The following is a 17647-nucleotide window of genomic DNA, read 5'->3' on the forward strand; positions in this document are numbered from 1 at the left end:
TGAGCACCGACGGGCGCATCGCCCGGCTCGAGTCGGCCGTCGACAGCGGCATCGAACAGGTGCTGCAGCGCCTCGATGCGATTGCTGCTGGCCAGCGCGAGAGTAGGCCCGCCGCTTCAGCAGCCGGGCCCTCGTCGCCTGCGCGTTCGCAGCCCAGGCGCAAGCCCACCGGCGGTGCCCTCACCAACGGCAGCGATGCCAAGCATGAGGCCGATTTTGACCCGCTGCAGATGGTGACGCTCTCCTACGACGCGGCGCGCAATACCTATGCCTCGCTCCGTGCCCATCTCTATCCGGACCCTGCCGACGAGGCCGAGGAGGCGCATTTGGCCGAGACGAGCCGGTTGGCGGCGTCGGCCCAGACGCTCATCGACGACCTTCCCGCGTCGCCCGACCGTTCGTGTGCGCTAATTGAGCACTTTTACCTGACGGTGCGGGTTGCATCTACTGCTAATTTTCATGCCTGCATCACACAAGCTCACAATTCGTCTCCATCTTCTCTCTTTATTCCACACCTCCCCAGGTCAATCCGCTGCACATGGCGCTGCCCCGCAAGCGCCTCGAACCCGCGCTCAAGGCGCTTGTTCGAAACCGAGGGCGCATGGAGAGGAACCTACACCAATTTGCCATCCTCGCCGCCATTCTCTCCTTGGCCATCATCACGGCGCCCGTCGGCCTGCTCCGAGAGCCCAACGAGCCCGAGACGCGCTTCGCAGAGGCGAGGAGCCTCGTCGATGCCGTCCACCTCGCCCTGCTGACGGCCAGCACTTTTCAGAGCGATGATCTGGACAAGGTGGTGAGTACTGCCTGCACAAAGGATGTAATTGAGCATGATGCTGAGGCATTGTAATCCGTTCAGATGGCCTGGGTCCTTCTCTCGCGCGTCCACGGCATCGAGGAGCGCACCCAGAACGCCTGGGAGGCGGCCACCAGCGCACTGAGAAGTAGCTACGCCATGGGGTTGCACCGTGAACGGCCACAGGGCGCCAAGGCTAGAGGTAGCAGCAGCAGCGCAGCGCCGAGATCTGAGATGCTGATGGCATCGTCTGACGACGGCGACGGAAATGGCGATGGTGAAGACGAGGTCAGGCGGCAAGTGTGGGCCATGTGCCTCTTCCAAGAGAGGAGCCTCTCCCTCGCCCTCAACCGGCCCTCGATGGCGTCGGACGCCATGCACACTACAAGGCCACCGAAGGGCTACTCCAACGAGACCCGGGACCGCCTCGACTCCGACGAGACGAGGGTGCTGTCAAATGCCTACTACCATTCCCTCGCCCTTCTCATGGGTCGCGTCAACGATGTCGTGCAGCGGACCGACGGTCACTCCCTCTACGACCAGGCCGAGGCCATTGACGAAGAGATTGACGTCTTTCGACGGTCCATGGATCCCTTTCTGGGCCCCTTTTCGACCGACGTCAACGAGCTCGTCGAGGCGCCCACGCTCGCCAGCGAGATGCTCCACTGCCATCGCTGGGTTCTCCACGCCGAGCTGGATGCATTGCGCATCGCCCTGCACCGGCCCTTTCTCAGCCCAACCAGCGTGGGCTGCCGCCAGTCTCGTGCGGCCTCGATCCAGGCCTCTTGGGACAGCCTGGCTCGCCGGTCCAAGCTCGTCTTCACTTTCCAGAAAAGGTACGGGAGTGGGACCACGCCCAGGTCCTTTCTCGTCCTCATCAACCAGTCGCAGCGCTTCTCCATGGTCCTTGCGTGCTGCATCTCTCTGCTCATCAACCCGCGCGACGGCGATGCACTCAAGCTGAGGGAAGTCATTGGCCGGTACCTCGAACTCATGCCCAGGCGCACGTCGAGGTACATCCGTGAGGGAGATCACCGACGTATCCGGAGCCTGGAACGAGAGACGAGGATCCTCGAGCTATTTCTCGATCAGGCAGACCGGCTAGCTGCCCTCATACCCGACGATCCGTCTTCTTTGACGCCGCCCAAGGAGGGACAGCTACAGCAGCAGCAACAACAACAACAACAGCGAGCATCAATACAGTCACAGCCACTGACTGCTGGTTTTGATACATCGATGACGATGGATCAGACGAACGATGTGATCAAGGCATTCTTTAGCAGACCACCTCCAGCAAATTTCCAGCACAGCTCTGCACTCGCCGTCCCCACCGCGGCAACGAGACCGGTGCAACGAACGCAACAAGAGGAGCAAGAGTATAATCCGTTTGCCCTGCTCATGAGGGGCCAGGCGGACGAGGCGCAGCTCCAGTCTTCGCTCGTCGAGGCCCTCTGTGCTGGCATGAATTGGAGCACGCCTTCCTATTCTGCCTTTGGGCCGGGGACCTGACTTTCTCACCATTACTCACTATCCCCGATCTCTTTGCTTTGCCCTTTTACCCCTTACATCACGTAGCATGTACTCTTACACTACTGTCCTGTGCGATGCTCCTTGTTTATCTTGAGAATCTAGATTTGTATTGCACTCCACTCAGCCCAGCTTTTCGATGATCTCGCTTGACTTGGCCACGTAGCAGGAGTGCTCAAAGACGACGTCCAGCAGGATGTTGTGGACCTCCTCCTTTGGATCGGCCACGCCGTCGCGCATCACGACGATGCTGCAGAAGAAGTCAGCGTCAGTCAGATTGTTTCTATAATGCAGTTGTGCACTTCTCGACAACGTACCGGTAGTCCTTGTCGGTGGCATCCCTGACGGTGGAAAGCACCGCTCCCGATGTGGACACGCCGGCCAGGATAAGCGTGTCGATGCCCTTTGCCTTGAGCTGCTCATGGAGGTCCGTCGTCGAAAAGGCGCCCGTGCGCGTCTTTCGCACCTCAATCTCGCCCGCCAGCGGCTTGACCTCGTCCAGCACCTGCGTCGCGGGCTGGCTTTCGAGCACGCCGAGCTTCTCGGCGGACCCGCCCGCCCTCTCGGCGAGGCGACCAAACGCCTTGTTCGTTGGAGGGATCGCGGCAAAATCGGTCGCACTGAACGCGACACGCACAATCACGACGGTGCATCCCGTCCGGCGCGCCGCGGCCAGCATCGCCGTGATGGACGGAAGCAGATCCGTAGGCGGCGACGGCATGCGCGCAAAGACGAGTGGCTGAATGTCCATGACCACAAACGCAGTCTTGCGCGGGTCCAGCGCAGGCAGCGGTTCGGGGCCTTCTGTCGCCATCTTGTGTCTGTCGATTCTCTCTTACTTGGATCAATGTGTCTCGCAAGCACGTTACTTGAGTGGTGGCCCTTGCTTGCTTGCGCAACCTTGAGGGAGCCAAAGTAGCAGCAGCAGCGGTAGCACGCTGCCCCTAAATATATAACCCTGCGGCCAAGATTCTCCTTTCAGGCAGGCTAGCTGTCGCCGGTAATCACCGTCGTCATCAACAAATCGCCGAGGAAAGACTGCGGATGGCAGGCCGACGGCAGGCCACCCGCCAAAGATCCATATGCACGCATGCTCACCGTGTCTTCGTTCCCCTCGGCGCCCTTAGCGTCGAACCGTGCATGCCTCCGACCAAAGCCTGGCGCGACCGACTAAGCGCGAAAACACCCTTGGCTAGGCGCGCGCCCTGGGCCGATTATCGCCTGGGTCAGCCCGAATTTCGGCGCTGAATTTCCTCCCCCCCCCCCCTTCCCCGCAGGCAAGCTTATTTCTTGCTTGGGTCCCCGGTTCCATTGAGCTGCGCATCTCTCTTCTGTGACATGAGCTTCGCTATAAAGGTGTGGAAGGGGTAGAAGGGAAGCGTTGACTGGCCCTCCTGAGTGACGACGATGGAAAAGACCAACCACGGCGAGATGGCAGCGCACTCACACGAGAGTACGCCGAGCCCCACACCTACGGAGGTGCACCACGACAACCACGAGCATGGTCTGTCGTTCAAGCCCGCCGAAGATATCGAAAAAGGTGTGCCTGATGGTTCAAAGGGCGAACCGTTGAAAGGACAGCTGGGCGAGCCGGACAAGAGCGGCACCATTATCATTGGTTGGGAAAAGGACGACGATGAGAATCCCAAGAACTTTTCCTTTAAAAGACGATGGTACATCACTTGGATTGTTAGGTGAGCTAGCTTTCTATCGAAAAGCCAAGGGGCGATCGGGCTAATGGAGCTCAAAAGCTTGTATGGGATCCTGTCACCGCTCACCTCTTCGATGATCGCGCCGTGTACCGGTGTCATCAGCAAGAGCCTTGGCGTGACAAAGACTTTTGAGATGAACATGATGGTATCCGTTTACCTCTTGGGCTAGTGAGTCCGACTGCCTGTTTTCACATATAAATTAGGTCATCAAGTTGATCTGATTGCATCGCTGCTCAGCGTCGTTGGACCATTCTTCATCGGCCCTCTCTCGGAAGTCTATGGTCGCCGACCTGTGCTCATGGCAAGCAACGCCTTGTTCATTGCTTTCAACATCGGCTGTTCGCAAGCGAGGACTTTCGATGAGATGGTCGCCTTCCGGTTTCTTGCGGGTCTCGGCGGCGCAGGGCCCCTTTCAATTGGGAGCGGTGTGCTGGGCGACCTCTGGCGAGCCGAAGAAAGAGGCAAGGCAGCTGCTCTTTACTCGATCGGTCCCCTGCTCGGCCCATCGCTCGGTCCCATTGCGGGCGGTTTTCTTGCAGAAGCGCGAGGGGCAGACACCTACGGCAACGATACCTGGCGATGGACGTTTTACATTGTTATCATCGTCGGCACCATTTCCGCAACCGTCGGCTTCTTCCAGTTGCCCGAAACATACGGTCCCCTCCTCCTCGAACGCCGCGCTAGACGGCTGCGTGCACAAACGGGAAACGAAAAGATCCAGTCAGAGTACGACAAGAAGGAGACAACCCGACAAATCATCACCCGCGCGCTCGTCCGCCCCATCATCATGCTAACGACGCAGCCGATCATCCAAATTTTCACACTATACCAAGCTGTTCTCGTCGGCACTTTCTACATTCTGCTGGTCACCTTTACAAGAGTCTTTACCGAGACGTATCATGAATCAACGGGAATCGCCTCGCTCAATTTCCTGGCTCTCGCTCTAGGCGCCATTACAGGTGGGTCTGCTTATTTGGTCATGCTTGCAATGAATTGCTTTGGCTGACGAGTCGGTGCCACCTCCAAAGGGCGACAAATCGGCACGCAGCTCATGGACAAATACTACTGCATCCTAAAGGCTCGAAATGGTGGTGTTGCCAACCCCGAAATGCGGCTCGTCATTTTCTTTATCCCCGCCATCCTCATCCCATCTGGGATGCTCATCTATGGTTGGGCGTGAGCCTTCCCGTTACGTAGTTTTCCAGCAGCCCAATACTGACGCAGGCGTGGATCTTCCTTTCGCAAACAGAATTGAATACGCCGTCCACTGGATCGTGGCAGACATTGGCACCTTCATCTTCGCGATGGGCCTCATGTGTGTTGGCTTCGCCCTCAACGCCTATACCATCGACGTCTATCCCCTATACGCCGCTTCGGCGCTCGCTGTTACTAACTCTGTCCGTTCCGTCTTCGGGTTAGTTGTTCTTCAATCGCTTTTCAGCCATTGGGCGACGTCTTGCTGACACCTGTTGCATTTGCTCCAGCTTTGCCTTCCCTCTCTTCGCCGACGACATGTACGCCAAACTTGGCTACGGTAAGTCGGCTTCCTCTTTCTCCCTTCGTTCACCTTGCTGATGTCGGAGACCTTTACAGGCTGGGGCAGCTCGCTGCTGGCTCTCATTGCTTTTCTCCTCGGTGGACCAGGCGCCCTGGCGCTGTACCGCTACGGACCAAAGCTTCGCGCAATGTCGACCTACGCAGCCGGTGGTGCCGGCTCTGGACAATAATAGCACGGGTGTAGACGCCCCTCATAACATGCTGCTGTATTCACAAAGGAAAGGATATTACGAAAATACGAAGCGTACAAACAATCGATCATACCCCCATTTCCTTCATGAAGAGGAAGAACTCGCGCTTTCTTTGGCAGCATTGACGGCGCTGCTGCCAGCATTTTGGGCAGCTTGCCCAGGTGCAGGAAGCAATGCTTCTGCGACGGGGTCCTTTGTTGTTGAGTCACTGGTGCCCGTGAGAGCGTTGTCGCCGCAGTTGCACGAGTCCTTGAACGTGGGTTGGAGCGAGCCCAGGAGCTAGATGAACAAAAGCGAAATAGCCGCCAGTAAGCTTTATATATCTGCAAGTTGAGCTTTACAACAACTCACGAAGTCGAGCTGCGACTGGAGAAGCAGAACGGGTGAGGCAATTTCGGCAGGCATGAAGTCGAGTGCAAGCTGGAACAGGGCACAGCAGGCACCCGCCACTGAGAGTCGAATAATTATATCTCAATTGTGAGCAAGGCAGAGGAAGCGGGACGCACAAGAGACTCACGGTCATCCTCATTGGTGGGAATGGTGAATGAATTCGGCTCTTGCGGGTCCGCCGGGTAGGGGAAGAAGAATCGCTGACCTTCTCTTTCGCCATTGGCGCCAAATTGAACCGGGTGCTTGCCGTACTGCTTTGCCACCTGACCCACTACATCGAGGAGTGTGTAAGGCTGGGCGCGGCGGTACCAGTTGTCGGGGAAGCGTTCAGGAACGTGTCGGAAGCCACCAGGGGCAGTCGAGTCGGGAACGGCGCCAAAGAAGGTCGAGACAGAGTTTTCGTAGGCGTACGAAGCGTTGGGTGTCGTCACTTGAGTCGCATTGGCAAATGCTTCGTACACGAAGGACGAGGCGCCCCAGAGCAGGAATGCCTTTGGGCTGAAGTAAAATCGCGGGTTCTTCACAAGAAAAGGACATCAGTGCTTTGGAATATCAAAGACAGTCGCGCGCTCTTCTCACATTGGCCCTCGAGTCTTGGTAGCGAGCATATCGGTATTCGGCCATGACGGTCGCGTTGTAGATGGCATCTGGTCCGCCAAACTTCTTGGCATACGACTGCATGTCGGCGTACATTTCTCCCTGGAAGCTCCAGTTGTCGCCGTTGTTGAGGTAGAAGTCCCTCCTGGTGAGAGACGTGTCGCCCTCAAAAGAGTTGTGGTGCGCAATGCCACCTTCGTGCGAGATGAGCTCTTGCACTGCACCCAGCAGCGCGGTGCGGTCGTCTGTTCCGTTGAGCGAGACTTTGGTGGTGAGAAGGTCACCGTCGAGCGAGACGGCAATGGCGGCGAGGGCTGCGCCAAGGTCATAGTCGATGTTGTATCCCTCCTTCTGGCCGATGACGAGGTCCACTAGGGAGACGATGCCGTTACGTGGAAGGTAACCGTGGTTCGCCAGAGCGTTCATTCCTTTTTGAAATCATTAGAAACTCGCAAACGGTAAAGGTGGCAAGGATTGACAGACAACTCACCTGGGCACGGTCCCCTCTGGTCCGTAGGGCCTGGTGCTTGGAACAGATGGTCCTTGTCGTTGGGGTCAGGCGTCAATTTGGGAGCAGGACCGCCGTCGGCGGCCTGCCGTTTGTCCATTCTTTTGACGTAGTCGGCCAATCGAGTAGCTTCCTCCATGGCGAACTGGACGTCTCTCTTGCCCACGGGGTTGAAGCGGCCATTCGCAGTCATCTTCATGGATGGAAATGCCCATGTCGTCGTTGTCGCCACAGCGGCAATAGCCACGAGCAGATTGGAGAGTTGCATCTTCAAGCTGGAACGTCTTCAGGCAGGGAGAATGATGGACAGCTTCGACGAGGGAACAAGGTAGCTTGATATTCAAGTGCGCTCATTATATACACCGTCTGAGGCAGCTGTCGTGAAAAAGCAGAGTAAATTGGATCTCTTGGAGAAAGAAACCCCGTAGCGCCGAACCGTCCTCACATCGTCTACTCGACGCTCTTAGTCCTGCCCAGCGAACCCGGGAAAATCAAAGGACTGAAGGGCGACCAATCAGTCTCGTCCCGTTTTCAATCTGGGGAAAAAACCCTTTATTACTTCCGAGGCGTCGATGAGGCGGGGCCCCAAAGTCCATTAGGCCAACAGCGCTTCTCGAAGCCAGATTAAACTCAAGAGTCCGTGCCCTTCAAGTTGCAAGCAGACAACAACGCGCAAATGCAAACAAGTCAGTCGATCGCTTCGATTCTCTTTCTTGGACAGGAAAACGCAAGGACGCTAACGAGGGTTTAGCTTCGAAGTTCGGGCTTTGAAAATAAGACGATTCTTGCCCACTCTCTCTCCATTTGAGAGCATGCATCTTTCAGCAAGAACACAGAGGCAGGAACAGAGAGAGATCTTTAATGGGAACGGCAGCGGGGCAATCTGTAAGAGTTGTTGTCCTGACTTGCATCAGCAGCGTAGCACAGCAATATTCCTCGAGATCCGGGTGCGGCCTGTCTGGGCCCCGTCAGCAGTTCACACCGTCGACGAAGCAGCACAAAAGCGGGAGCAAAGTGTTGTTGATTCAGGCGTGTGAAACCGCTTGCTTTGATGACTTTCTCTATGATGAGTTGATGAGCTAATATGGTGTTGATAAGGCTACAGTGATGTCTAGGTTGCGCTTGTGTGGAAATCGTTCGTGTGGTCGCTTGTTCGGTGCGTTGCGTATCGAGATAATGGTAAAAATGAAAAGGTATCGCTTGGCATTACGGTGCTGGAGGGGATCTTAGCATTCAATGCACCCTCTTCAATGTAGGCACGATATCTGGCTTGATGACTTACAGGTCTCGGTGAGAGAGCCGTGTGCATGGTTGGGTGCTCGTGGTGCGAAAGAAGAATGAGTTGCCTGGGTTCTACAGAGCCCCAGGTTGGTCCCTCTCTTCCTCCGGTCCGGTGCCTCTGCTCTGCCATTCCTTGGAAGCTTGTTGGTGGTGTTGATGGGTAAGGGCGCCCTGACGCTCTTCTTCACCGGGTCTGGAAGCTTCTGCATGGAAAGGACGAAGTGGACCGGCGTGGCTGCTCGTGGGCATGTTACGATACGACTCGCCAGTACCGACATGTGCAGCGGGGTCAGACATGCCTGAGCTTGATAAGCCGGCTCGATTTTCATCCTGGCTGCTGCCCTGACCAGTACTTGAAGTGACGCCCGCAGAGTCAAGATGAAACCCAGGGTAAGGACCGGCTCCGAGTCCGGCCGATGAGAAAGCTCTATTTCGATGCGTCATTGGGTTCCAGCCGGGCTGGTAAAGTCCGACTGCGTGCTGGGTGCCGACGTGGGGAGAGGCAACCACAGCTTGGTTGAAGGGAACAGGGTCGCTATTGCTATGATTATGACGCACTCCGTGGCTTCCTCGGACATCGATGCCCCCCGTTAAGCCACTAACGTCGCTGCTGGACCGTTGATGATGGTCGCTGCGTTGGCTCTGTACTCTGCTTGAGCCAATGCCGCGAAAGGACACTAAGTCAGTACGACTGCGAGGACTCTCGGCAAGAGCAGGTCCCTGTGTGCTTCCGCTACTGCCGGGATTAGAAGTGAAGCGAGGGGTTAGAGGAGGAGGAGGCATGTTGTGCTGCACCCGACGAGGATCGCCGACGAGGTGGCCCTCCGAGCTGCGACGACGGCGATCGGCACGTTCAAGAACGAAGATGACTCGACCGGAGTGCTCAGGCAAGACCTCGGGATGTGTGCGCGACGAAGCGGGAGCGGAGCTTTCAGATGTTACTCCAGGGGTCTGGGGAACAAGGAATGATACGTTTCGCTGAGAAAGGCGGCGGCCACGAGAGGAGACGGTAGCAGCCCTTGCTGGGCGACCTCGCCGACCGCGTTGACTTTCCACAGGACCTGATTCACCCAATTTCGAGACTTCGTCAGCAATCTGCATGGGAGGAAGTGAGAAGTGCGCTGGCGACGGTGAGGGATCGGAAGTTGCAAGGGGCCGACCAAGCATGAGACCGAGGCTGGAGCTCGGAGTAGCACGGCTGGGGCTCGAGGCAGGTGGGTTTGGACGTGTTTGTGCGCCCGTCTGGGAGAAGGGAACGTTGCTTACCGAGGCCCGCCGACTTTCCAGGACAAGGGGAGGTGGTGCAGGTGGGGTGTAGAAGCGAGCAGACGGGCTGATTTGGGCTCCAGCCGCGGTTCCACCATCGCCCGGGCGTGAGGACTGCAACAGCCGCTGCGAGCTTCCTGCGGCAGGATCACCAGGAGTGCTTTGTGTCCTCTGTTTCGTCTTCTTCTCACCTGGTGCCGCTCTTTTTAAGCCAGAATTGATTCGACGAGCTGCTGCAGACCTGGTCGAGGGTGCCGGCTCTTCTGTTCGCGAATAGAGGAGGCGGGTTATACCAGGAGACTGGGCACTACTACCACTACTACTACCACCAGGACCAATGTCAAGCTGCGAGGCATGAGAATAAGTGAAACGCGGGCCTGTGCTTTGATCCATTGCTTCGTGAGCCTGGCTGTCGAATACAGGATTACCGCGACCAGGTCCATGTCCTTCCCCTGTCCAGAGCTCCTGTCCCTTTGCCAGTTCAGTAGCACCCTCCGGGCCTACACCGGGTTGTATGTTGGGTCGCACCGGAGAAAGCTCGACAAAGGGTACAGAAGACTGTCCCATGGCCTGGTCCGGCCCCATGCCCCTTCCAGGTCCATATCCTTGATTCGACTGCGAAGGCAGGCCGGCCTGACCCTGACCCTGACCCTGGCCCTGATCAGCCTGCCAACGTAGCTCGTCCCTTCGCATTTCGACTTTGCTGACGTGCTGGCCGGGCAACACTGCAAGCCCGATTCTCCTCCTGGTCCTGTCTTGGTATTCGTGGCGATTGTGGTTCACTCCAGCGAAGTCGCCGTTGCTGGCATCTGCTTCGCCTTGCCGGACCTCCACTGCTTCGCTGAGGATGATGTTGCACCCGCTGTCGACGCACGCAAATCTGCCCTCGAACAGCCGTCCGTCTCGAATGGTGATCCTCACTGCCCGGTCGACAAAGTCGCTCTCGATCCTCTCGGCAGCTCGAGAGGATCTGATGTCGTCCGGCCGAAGGTTTGGCGGCTGATACATTTCCTATGTTTTCCTCCTCCTCCTCCTCCTCCTCCTCCTCCTCCAGTCCAGTCCCTCCTAGAGTTCCTCCGTCTCCCTCGCTCCCTCTTCCTCTGCACCCCTTCTCCACCACCTCCTCCTTACTCCTTGACCTAGCTCGGCACCTGCTCAGCAGCAGGCCGCGAGTCCAAGCAAGGCAATCGCAGCAGCAAACAGCGGCAGCAGCAGCTCGACGTACACCAGACAGCAAGCAGCGAAGCAAGCAGCCTGCGAGAGCGCGCGGAATGTGCATTTCTAATCACGCAACGACGGCCTTTGACGCGCCTGGCCGAATCCCGACATTGCTAAGCAAGAAGCCAAAGAAGCTCGCCCACCCAAGGCGGAAAATGGGCTGACAGTACGTGATCGCCACCTTGTTGGACCAACTCACACCCACACACGCCATCGACAACCATGTCGGTCCTTGGCCGTTCTTCCCTGGCCGCGACTCGCGCCCCGATGGCGGCGGCTTGGCGACGGACAGCGAGCAAGAGCAAGGCCGCCACTAGCAGCAGCAGCAGCGTGACCTCGAGCAGCTGCTTCTCCACCTCGTCTGCCGCTCGCAAGCCGCCAACGGGGGTCCTGCTCATGAACATGGGCGGGCCTTCGACGCTTGACGAGGTCGGCGACTTTCTCTCGCGCCTCTTTCACGACCGCGACCTGATCCAACTCCCGTTCCAGTCGACGCTGGCGCCGCTCATTGCCAAGCGGCGCACGCCCAAGATTGTCGAGCAGTACGACAAGATTGGCGGTGGCAGCCCCATCCTGCGATGGACCCGGAGCCAGGGTGCGGCCATGGCCAAGATGCTCGACGAGCTGCACCCGTCGACGGCGCCCCACAAGGCCTACACGGCTTTCCGCTATGCGCGGCCGCTGACGGGCGAGGCGCTCGACGAGATGCGCGCCGACGGCGTCGAGCGCGCCGTGGCATTCACCCAGTACCCGCAGTACAGCTGCTCGACGACGGGCAGCAGCCTCAACGAGCTCTTTCGCGAGATCCAGCGGAGAAAGGCAGCCGACAGCGGCGCACCAGAGGCCAATATCCAGTGGAGCGTCATTGACCGCTGGCCCACTCACCCAGGTCTCGTGCAGGTGAGTGAAAAGGATCAAGGCGCAATCGGCTTCTTGGCGTCACACCCCCTCTTCTCGATTCAGACTGCTGACAGTTTCCAACTTCTAAATCAAAGGCATTCACCAACCGACTCCAGGCTGCGCTCAACACGTACCCGGCCGAGGAGCGGCACAAGGTGCCCATCATGTTCTCGGCCCACTCGCTGCCCATGCAGATTGTCTCTGGCCGCGGCGACCCCTACCCGGCCGAAGTGGCCGCCACCGTGGCGGCCGTCATGACCAAGCTTGGCTGGTCGAACCCGTACCGGGTGACGTGGCAGTCGCAGGTCGGGCCCTCGGCCTGGCTCGGGCCCCAGACGAGCGACACCGTCAAGGGCTGGGCAAAGCAGGGCTACAAGGACCTCGTCGTCGTGCCCATTGCCTTTACCCAGGACCACATCGAGACGCTGTACGAGCTCGACATTGAGCTGCACGAAGAGGCAGAAGAGGTGCGTGTTGCGCAGGCTCGTCATCATCGCTTGTGTCTTGAGACGAGACGAGAAGAGAGCGTGGCTGGCTGACACACTATACATGCGGTGTTTACAGCACGGCATCCGGCTCAAGCGCGCAGAGTCGCTCAACGACGAGCCGACGTTCCTCCGTGCACTTGCAGACATTACCGCCGCCCACCTCGACTCGCTCGCTCTCACAGGCCCAGGAAGCAGCAGCAGCAGCAGCAGCAGCAGCACCGTCGGGCCCCACGTCTGGGCGCAGGGAAACACATCGAGGCAGATGCAGCTGCGGTGCCCCGGGTGTGTGAACCCCGTCTGTGGCGAGCAGAAGCGCTTCTTTGCAGACAACACCATGGGTGTGGGCGAGGATGCGCTGCGGTGAAGAAGAAGAAGAAGCGTCGTTGATATATTCGTTTTAAAAAGCCTGGCTAGGGCAAGGAAGCCCTCTCCGTTGTTGTATCTACATTGTCACATGCTTGCTCCCCAGTGGCTCTCTAATCTCAATGTGAAGTCACCGCAAGCGGCTTGAGTGACTCGTGATTCGCCAACGCCCTAAAGAGCCGCCTCCATTCGAGCGGATCGCCCTTGCTCCTCCGCATCAGCACGTACGTCTTGGCCACCCTGCTCTCGCTGTCTTCATCCTCCAGGACGGGACTGCCGTTGCGCGTAATCTCGGCCACGCGCACCTCGCCCTGGAGTAGGCACTTGCGCCGGTCCATCGTCCGCACGCGGATCCTCGCACCTCTGCTCCCGACCAGTGCGGCGCTGCTGCTGCTGCTACCTGTTGTGCCTCTGGCCGCCGCCGCCGCTGCTGGTGCTGCTGCACCGTCGCTCATCTCGACGTCTTCCATCATCGAATCATCATCGCCCTCTGCCTCTTCAGCAATGTCGTGCCCACCATGCGCCTCGTCCTCCTCTTCATCGCCCCGGAAGCCGAGCGGCGCGGCATGATAGACGATCGAGAGCTCGGCGAGGATGCCCACGATGCGCTGCACAACGTCTGACGGTGGTGCGCTGCAAAAGAGGCGCGTCAGGTGCGGGCTGAACCTCGCCGTGCCCCCGGCGACGGCGGACCACTGCGTCATGTGGTTCATGGCTTGGGTAAACTGGCTGCTGGCGGCGCCTGCCACGAGGCCTGCGCCGTCGGCTGCGCTCGCAGGAGGGACATTGTCTCTGCGAGCCGACACCTGCTGCGACATGGCCAGGTGCCGCGCATTCGTCGTCGTCGTCGTCGCCGCCCTCCCTCGCCCGTTGCCCAATGCAGGATGAGCTGATGAAGGGGGCAGCCGCTCATCAAAGCTCTGCAGGCCCGGTCCGAACGCCTCGGGCTGGGTCAATGAGATGTTCTCGGGGACGGGTGCTCGTCTTCCATCGGAGTGCAGGCCAAAGTCCATGTCGCCCGAAACGATGAGGCCGTGGAGCAGGCGCTCGGCGAGCGTGACGGGATCAGAACGAAGCGAGTTGGGTCTGCGGAACCAGCGGTGCTCCTTGATGGCTGCAATTGTGTACCGCTTGTCTGGGTCGACGCACAGCATGTGTCGCACAAGCGCTGGTGGAAGGAGAAGCATGAGCAGCGATCAGACACCAAAGCGGGTTCTAAACTCACAGAGCGCATCGTCTGGGATCCTTGGCCACGGATCATAGGATTGGCCGCGAGTGTATGCGACAAATTCTGCGCTCCTCCGCGTCGGCTCGTCCCACGGTGTATTTCCCACCAAGAGGGCAAAGAGGACGACACCGGTGCTCCAGACATCGGCTTGCTCACCCCGGTATGGGTTGCCGTTCATCTCTGGTGCAATGTAGGGCAGGCTTCCACAAGCACCCTTGAGCTGGCGCTCCTTTCCCTTGTACCTGTACACGCTGCACAGGCCAAAGTCGGCCAGCTTGAGGCACCCATCGGCGTCTAGGAGCAGGTTCTCGGGCTTGACGTCGCGGTGCGCCACGCCCTGTGAGTGGATATACTCGAGTCCATCGATGAGCTGGGAGAAGTAGAAATGCGCTGTGTCCTCGTCCAGGCCCACGTCGGGGGCTGTTGGTGAGTTGCGTGTGTGAGTAACCTGTACATGTTGTGGCCCTGCCCTCCCTAAGAAAGATTCACGCACCGATCTTGTCAAAGAGATCACCACCAGCGCCTAGTTCAAGGACCATGTAAAGGCCCGGGACATAGTTGGAGGTCCTCGATTCCCCGGGCATAAATTCGTCGACGGCCAGGAATTCAAGGACGTTCTTGTGCTTGAGGACATTGTGAATCTGCACCTCCTTCTTGAGCGCCGCTCGATCGGGGGCGTGCTGTGGGTGAAGCGTCTGCGACGAGGGCTTGGCGTACGAGACGACCTTGATGGCAGCGACCTTGTGCCTGACATTGGCTGCCGTGATGGCTCGAAACACGCGCGAGAAGCCTCCGCCGCCGATGTGCTGCACGATCCGGTATTCCTTGATCTCGGGATACGATAGGCCCGTCGAAGAAGTCGGCGCCTGACTCGGTAATCCCGGCATGGCCTCTTCTTGTCTCTCGGAGAGGTGTGTGTGTGTGTAAGCTTTGTCCGGCTCGAAGGAAAAGTGTTGGTTGCTCAGCACCACTTTTGAGTCGCGTCAATCAATCAAACAATTTCGGCGACGCGCGCCTCTCACTCTCGAGAATAAAAATCACAAGTGTATTTTGTAGGCTTTGCACGTGGAGAAGTGTTGGTTGCTGCCAGGGCTCCACCGTCCAGCTTCGGTCCTTCAGAAGACTCGACAGTGATTCATGGCCAACGCATCCCCAGGGCAAGGATGTGGAGCGCTCATCGGCGAGTCGATGAGCAAGACACAGCGCTGATCGCCGCCTCAGCCCCGGACGAGAAAGATGAGGAGTGGAGAGAGACTTCGCTCACGCCCTCTTCAACCTCCTCGTCGGACGGGGTGAGCGACGACGAGATGGTGTGTCTATCAACAGGGCGAAGGAGGCGCCGAGGGCAAGGCAGGGGTGCAGCACAAGCTGGCGGCAGATCGCGAGGAAACGTAAACGGAACAGGATTGCCGAAGGGAAGACCGAGAAAGTACCCGTCCGCAGTCAAGACGGATAAGATCATCGCGATGGTAGAGCTCGAGAGCAAAGGAGACAGTGGAGGCGAGCAAGCGAAGGGAGACGTGATCATCGTGGAGGAATGGAGCGATGACGGCCTGTCCACACCACCATTACCCGGTGACTCACGTCGTACCGTCAAGGTCAAAGTAGAGGACGGAGAAGACCACAGGAGAGACGAGGGGGCAGCTGCTGAAGAGGCAAGACTGGAAGACATTGCAGCGCGAGAAGAAGACGGGGCACGAGTCGAAGACAGATGGCAAAAAGAACGTCGCAGGGCGGAGGAGGAAAGGCGGGAGAGATTAAAGAGGGAACAGGAGGAAGAGGAAGCTCTTTTGCGGGAAGAGCAAAAGATGCTCGAGCAGCTCTTGTCGGAAGGAGACGATGGTGATCTTTCTGTCTGCTCAGATGACGACGACTACTATGAAAGAAAGCGCCAGGAGCGTCTTCGGAGGAACGCCAAGATGCTCGCCTTCTTGAATGAGGACTTGCCACCCTCTTTACCGCAGACGGAAAGGCCCACCTCCCGAGTCCAAGCGTCCAAAGGCCGGGTCCATTCATTCAGAACCTTTAAAGATGGGACCACGACTGCGATTCCTAGAGCTGGACAGACGTTCGAGCTAGCATACATTGCTATCCCTGTCCTCCGAGAACGCAGTCGCTCTTCTTACATTCATTGGCACGACCCCTTACCGGAACCAGACGAGGGTCACAAGCCCACAAAGAAGGCAATCTCACCCGAACCAGCCAAAGGCGTCTCGCCAGGACCACCCAGAGGTTTTCGAAAGGGCCCTGCCGGAGACGGTCTCGATGGCGATGGGACGAGCTGCCACCAGTGCCGCCGAAAGACACTGGACGAAAAGATGCGATGCCGAAACCACGAGAATGGCCAGGTGTGTCCACTCTTCTACTGCAGGCGATGCCTCCGGAAGCGCTATGGGATCGTCGATGAGTGGGATCCAGAGTCTCGAGATTGGACGTGCCCTCGGTGCCTTGCCTACTGCAACTGCTCGTGAGTCCATCAGGTACTGATACGGTTCAGGTCTGAAAGTCACAATGCTGAATTGAACCCCTCTCGAATAAGCTTGTGCCTGTTGCGCGCTGGCCTCGGTCATTACATCCGACCAAACCAGTTCAATAGCATCTTCGATGACGACGGTCGTCAGAAGTTCCCGAGTGTCAAGCACTTTCTCGACAGCCTCTCTCCCGACGGCGCCCTCAAGATTGGCCCTGGAGGGATCTGCGCAGCGGATTCAAGCAGGAAACGGAAAGGGAAGCCAAAGAAGCCCGAGCCAGCAACAGATACCCAAGCCGAGCGGGAAGACGACAACGACGGCGCTATTGTGGAGAAGCTGGCCGGAAGCCGAGGTCGGCCAAAGAGAACAGCCGCTTCTCTGTCGTCGTCCAACCTCGCGGCACAGCCATCGAGGCCGACTAAGAGGCGTAAGATCACGGTCAAGGTGAATAAATCACCAAGAAAGACTGAAGTCAAGGAGCGCAAAGATAGGGTCGTCCGAGGCAACGGCTCCGTCTTAGCAGGCACAAACGAGGACGCGGACGTGGCTGCAGCGCCACCGAAGCACGAAAAAGACGACGCAGAGCTTGGCAATCTGTCGAGCGACCTGTCAGATTTGACCGACTCCGAGAACGAAAGCCAACTCCTTCCTGGTCAAGACAGAGGCGCTGAGCCTGGCGAGCTCAATGCAAGCCTCGAAGCCCTTTCCCATATGCCGACGCTGGCAATGGATGGGCATTCCTCAGCAACATCTTTCTCGCCTTGGAGACTCAACCAGCCAGAAGTGAACGCAGTACCCTACCCTGGAGAACATCCTTGGAGGCCTCCGATGTCGCCGCTGCACAAAAATCCTTCCGCGTTGCAGCGCCCTTATTCGTCCGATCCGATGCAAGTGGACTCTGGAAGCGGCTACGACGAGCCTGCAAACGGTTCTGGCATCATGGCTCTAGGAGCTCTAGAGCATCTGACGTCCGCCGATCTCTTCTAATCGACGCTTATTTCCCCCTTCTGTGCAGCAGCTTCCGTTTTTTCCCCATTTGTATCCATAGCAACCAATGCAAGCATTTGACATTGCACTAATTGAACATTATGAGCTGCTCCATCGCAAAGTTGAACAAACTGTTCCGGCTTCGGTGACTCTTGTCTTCTCCACTT

The 17647-nt window shown here is 58.1% G+C and overlaps 8 protein-coding genes across 8 annotated transcripts; 4 read left to right on the forward strand and 4 right to left on the reverse strand.

The window, feature by feature from the left end:
* Positions 1–432: 432 nt before the first annotated feature.
* On the forward strand, positions 433–2402 carry FA10DRAFT_11536 (hypothetical protein). The gene is made up of 2 exons (XM_025517895.1): positions 433–796; positions 860–2402. The coding sequence occupies exons 1-2, from the start codon at positions 539–541 to the stop codon at positions 2303–2305; spliced, it is 1704 nt and encodes a 567-aa protein (XP_025380184.1). The 5' UTR covers positions 433–538; the 3' UTR covers positions 2306–2402.
* A 22-nt stretch (positions 2403–2424) lies between these two features.
* Positions 2425–3388, reverse strand: FA10DRAFT_298432 (isochorismatase-family hydrolase). The gene is made up of 2 exons (XM_025524597.1): positions 2641–3388; positions 2425–2573 (listed from the first exon to the last, which is right to left on the reverse strand). The coding sequence occupies exons 1-2, from the start codon at positions 3135–3137 to the stop codon at positions 2447–2449; spliced, it is 624 nt and encodes a 207-aa protein (XP_025380185.1). The 5' UTR covers positions 3138–3388; the 3' UTR covers positions 2425–2446.
* A 272-nt stretch (positions 3389–3660) lies between these two features.
* Positions 3661–5835, forward strand: FA10DRAFT_263710 (polyamine transporter 1). The gene is made up of 7 exons (XM_025520335.1): positions 3661–4017; positions 4075–4203; positions 4273–4994; positions 5064–5211; positions 5285–5449; positions 5520–5569; positions 5629–5835. The coding sequence occupies exons 1-7, from the start codon at positions 3731–3733 to the stop codon at positions 5760–5762; spliced, it is 1635 nt and encodes a 544-aa protein (XP_025380186.1). The 5' UTR covers positions 3661–3730; the 3' UTR covers positions 5763–5835.
* A 32-nt stretch (positions 5836–5867) lies between these two features.
* FA10DRAFT_282665 (hypothetical protein) lies at positions 5868–7546 on the reverse strand (the record flags this gene model as incomplete). The annotated part of the gene is made up of 5 exons (XM_025523786.1): positions 5868–6062; positions 6135–6232; positions 6301–6691; positions 6753–7198; positions 7261–7546. The coding sequence occupies 5 exons, from the start codon at positions 7544–7546 to the stop codon at positions 5868–5870; spliced, it is 1416 nt and encodes a 471-aa protein (XP_025380187.1).
* Positions 7547–8283: 737 nt separating this feature from the next.
* On the reverse strand, positions 8284–11094 carry FA10DRAFT_11561 (hypothetical protein). The gene is made up of 3 exons (XM_025517896.1): positions 10660–11094; positions 8561–10395; positions 8284–8492 (listed from the first exon to the last, which is right to left on the reverse strand). Exons 1-2 carry the CDS (start codon positions 10831–10833, stop codon positions 8632–8634), a joined length of 1938 nt encoding a protein of 645 aa, XP_025380188.1. The 5' UTR covers positions 10834–11094; the 3' UTR covers positions 8284–8492; positions 8561–8631.
* A 137-nt stretch (positions 11095–11231) lies between these two features.
* On the forward strand, positions 11232–12904 carry FA10DRAFT_263712 (ferrochelatase-domain-containing protein). Its single transcript, XM_025520336.1, has 3 exons — positions 11232–11943; positions 12039–12410; positions 12508–12904. Exons 1-3 carry the CDS (start codon positions 11266–11268, stop codon positions 12793–12795), a joined length of 1338 nt encoding a protein of 445 aa, XP_025380189.1. The 5' UTR covers positions 11232–11265; the 3' UTR covers positions 12796–12904.
* Positions 12807–15026, reverse strand: FA10DRAFT_263714 (Pkinase-domain-containing protein). The gene is made up of 3 exons (XM_025520337.1): positions 14516–15026; positions 14020–14442; positions 12807–13962 (listed from the first exon to the last, which is right to left on the reverse strand). The coding sequence occupies exons 1-3, from the start codon at positions 14907–14909 to the stop codon at positions 12914–12916; spliced, it is 1866 nt and encodes a 621-aa protein (XP_025380190.1). The 5' UTR covers positions 14910–15026; the 3' UTR covers positions 12807–12913.
* Positions 15027–15116: 90 nt separating this feature from the next.
* Positions 15117–16849, forward strand: FA10DRAFT_11588 (hypothetical protein). Its single transcript, XM_025517897.1, has one exon. It carries the CDS (start codon positions 15186–15188, stop codon positions 16491–16493), a length of 1308 nt encoding a protein of 435 aa, XP_025380191.1. The 5' UTR covers positions 15117–15185; the 3' UTR covers positions 16494–16849.
* Positions 16850–17647: the final 798 nt, after the last annotated feature.

This window comes from Acaromyces ingoldii, assembly GCF_003144295.1.
Source record: "Acaromyces ingoldii strain MCA 4198 unplaced genomic scaffold FA10scaffold_1, whole genome shotgun sequence".
NCBI lineage: Eukaryota > Fungi > Basidiomycota > Exobasidiomycetes > Exobasidiales > Cryptobasidiaceae > Acaromyces > Acaromyces ingoldii.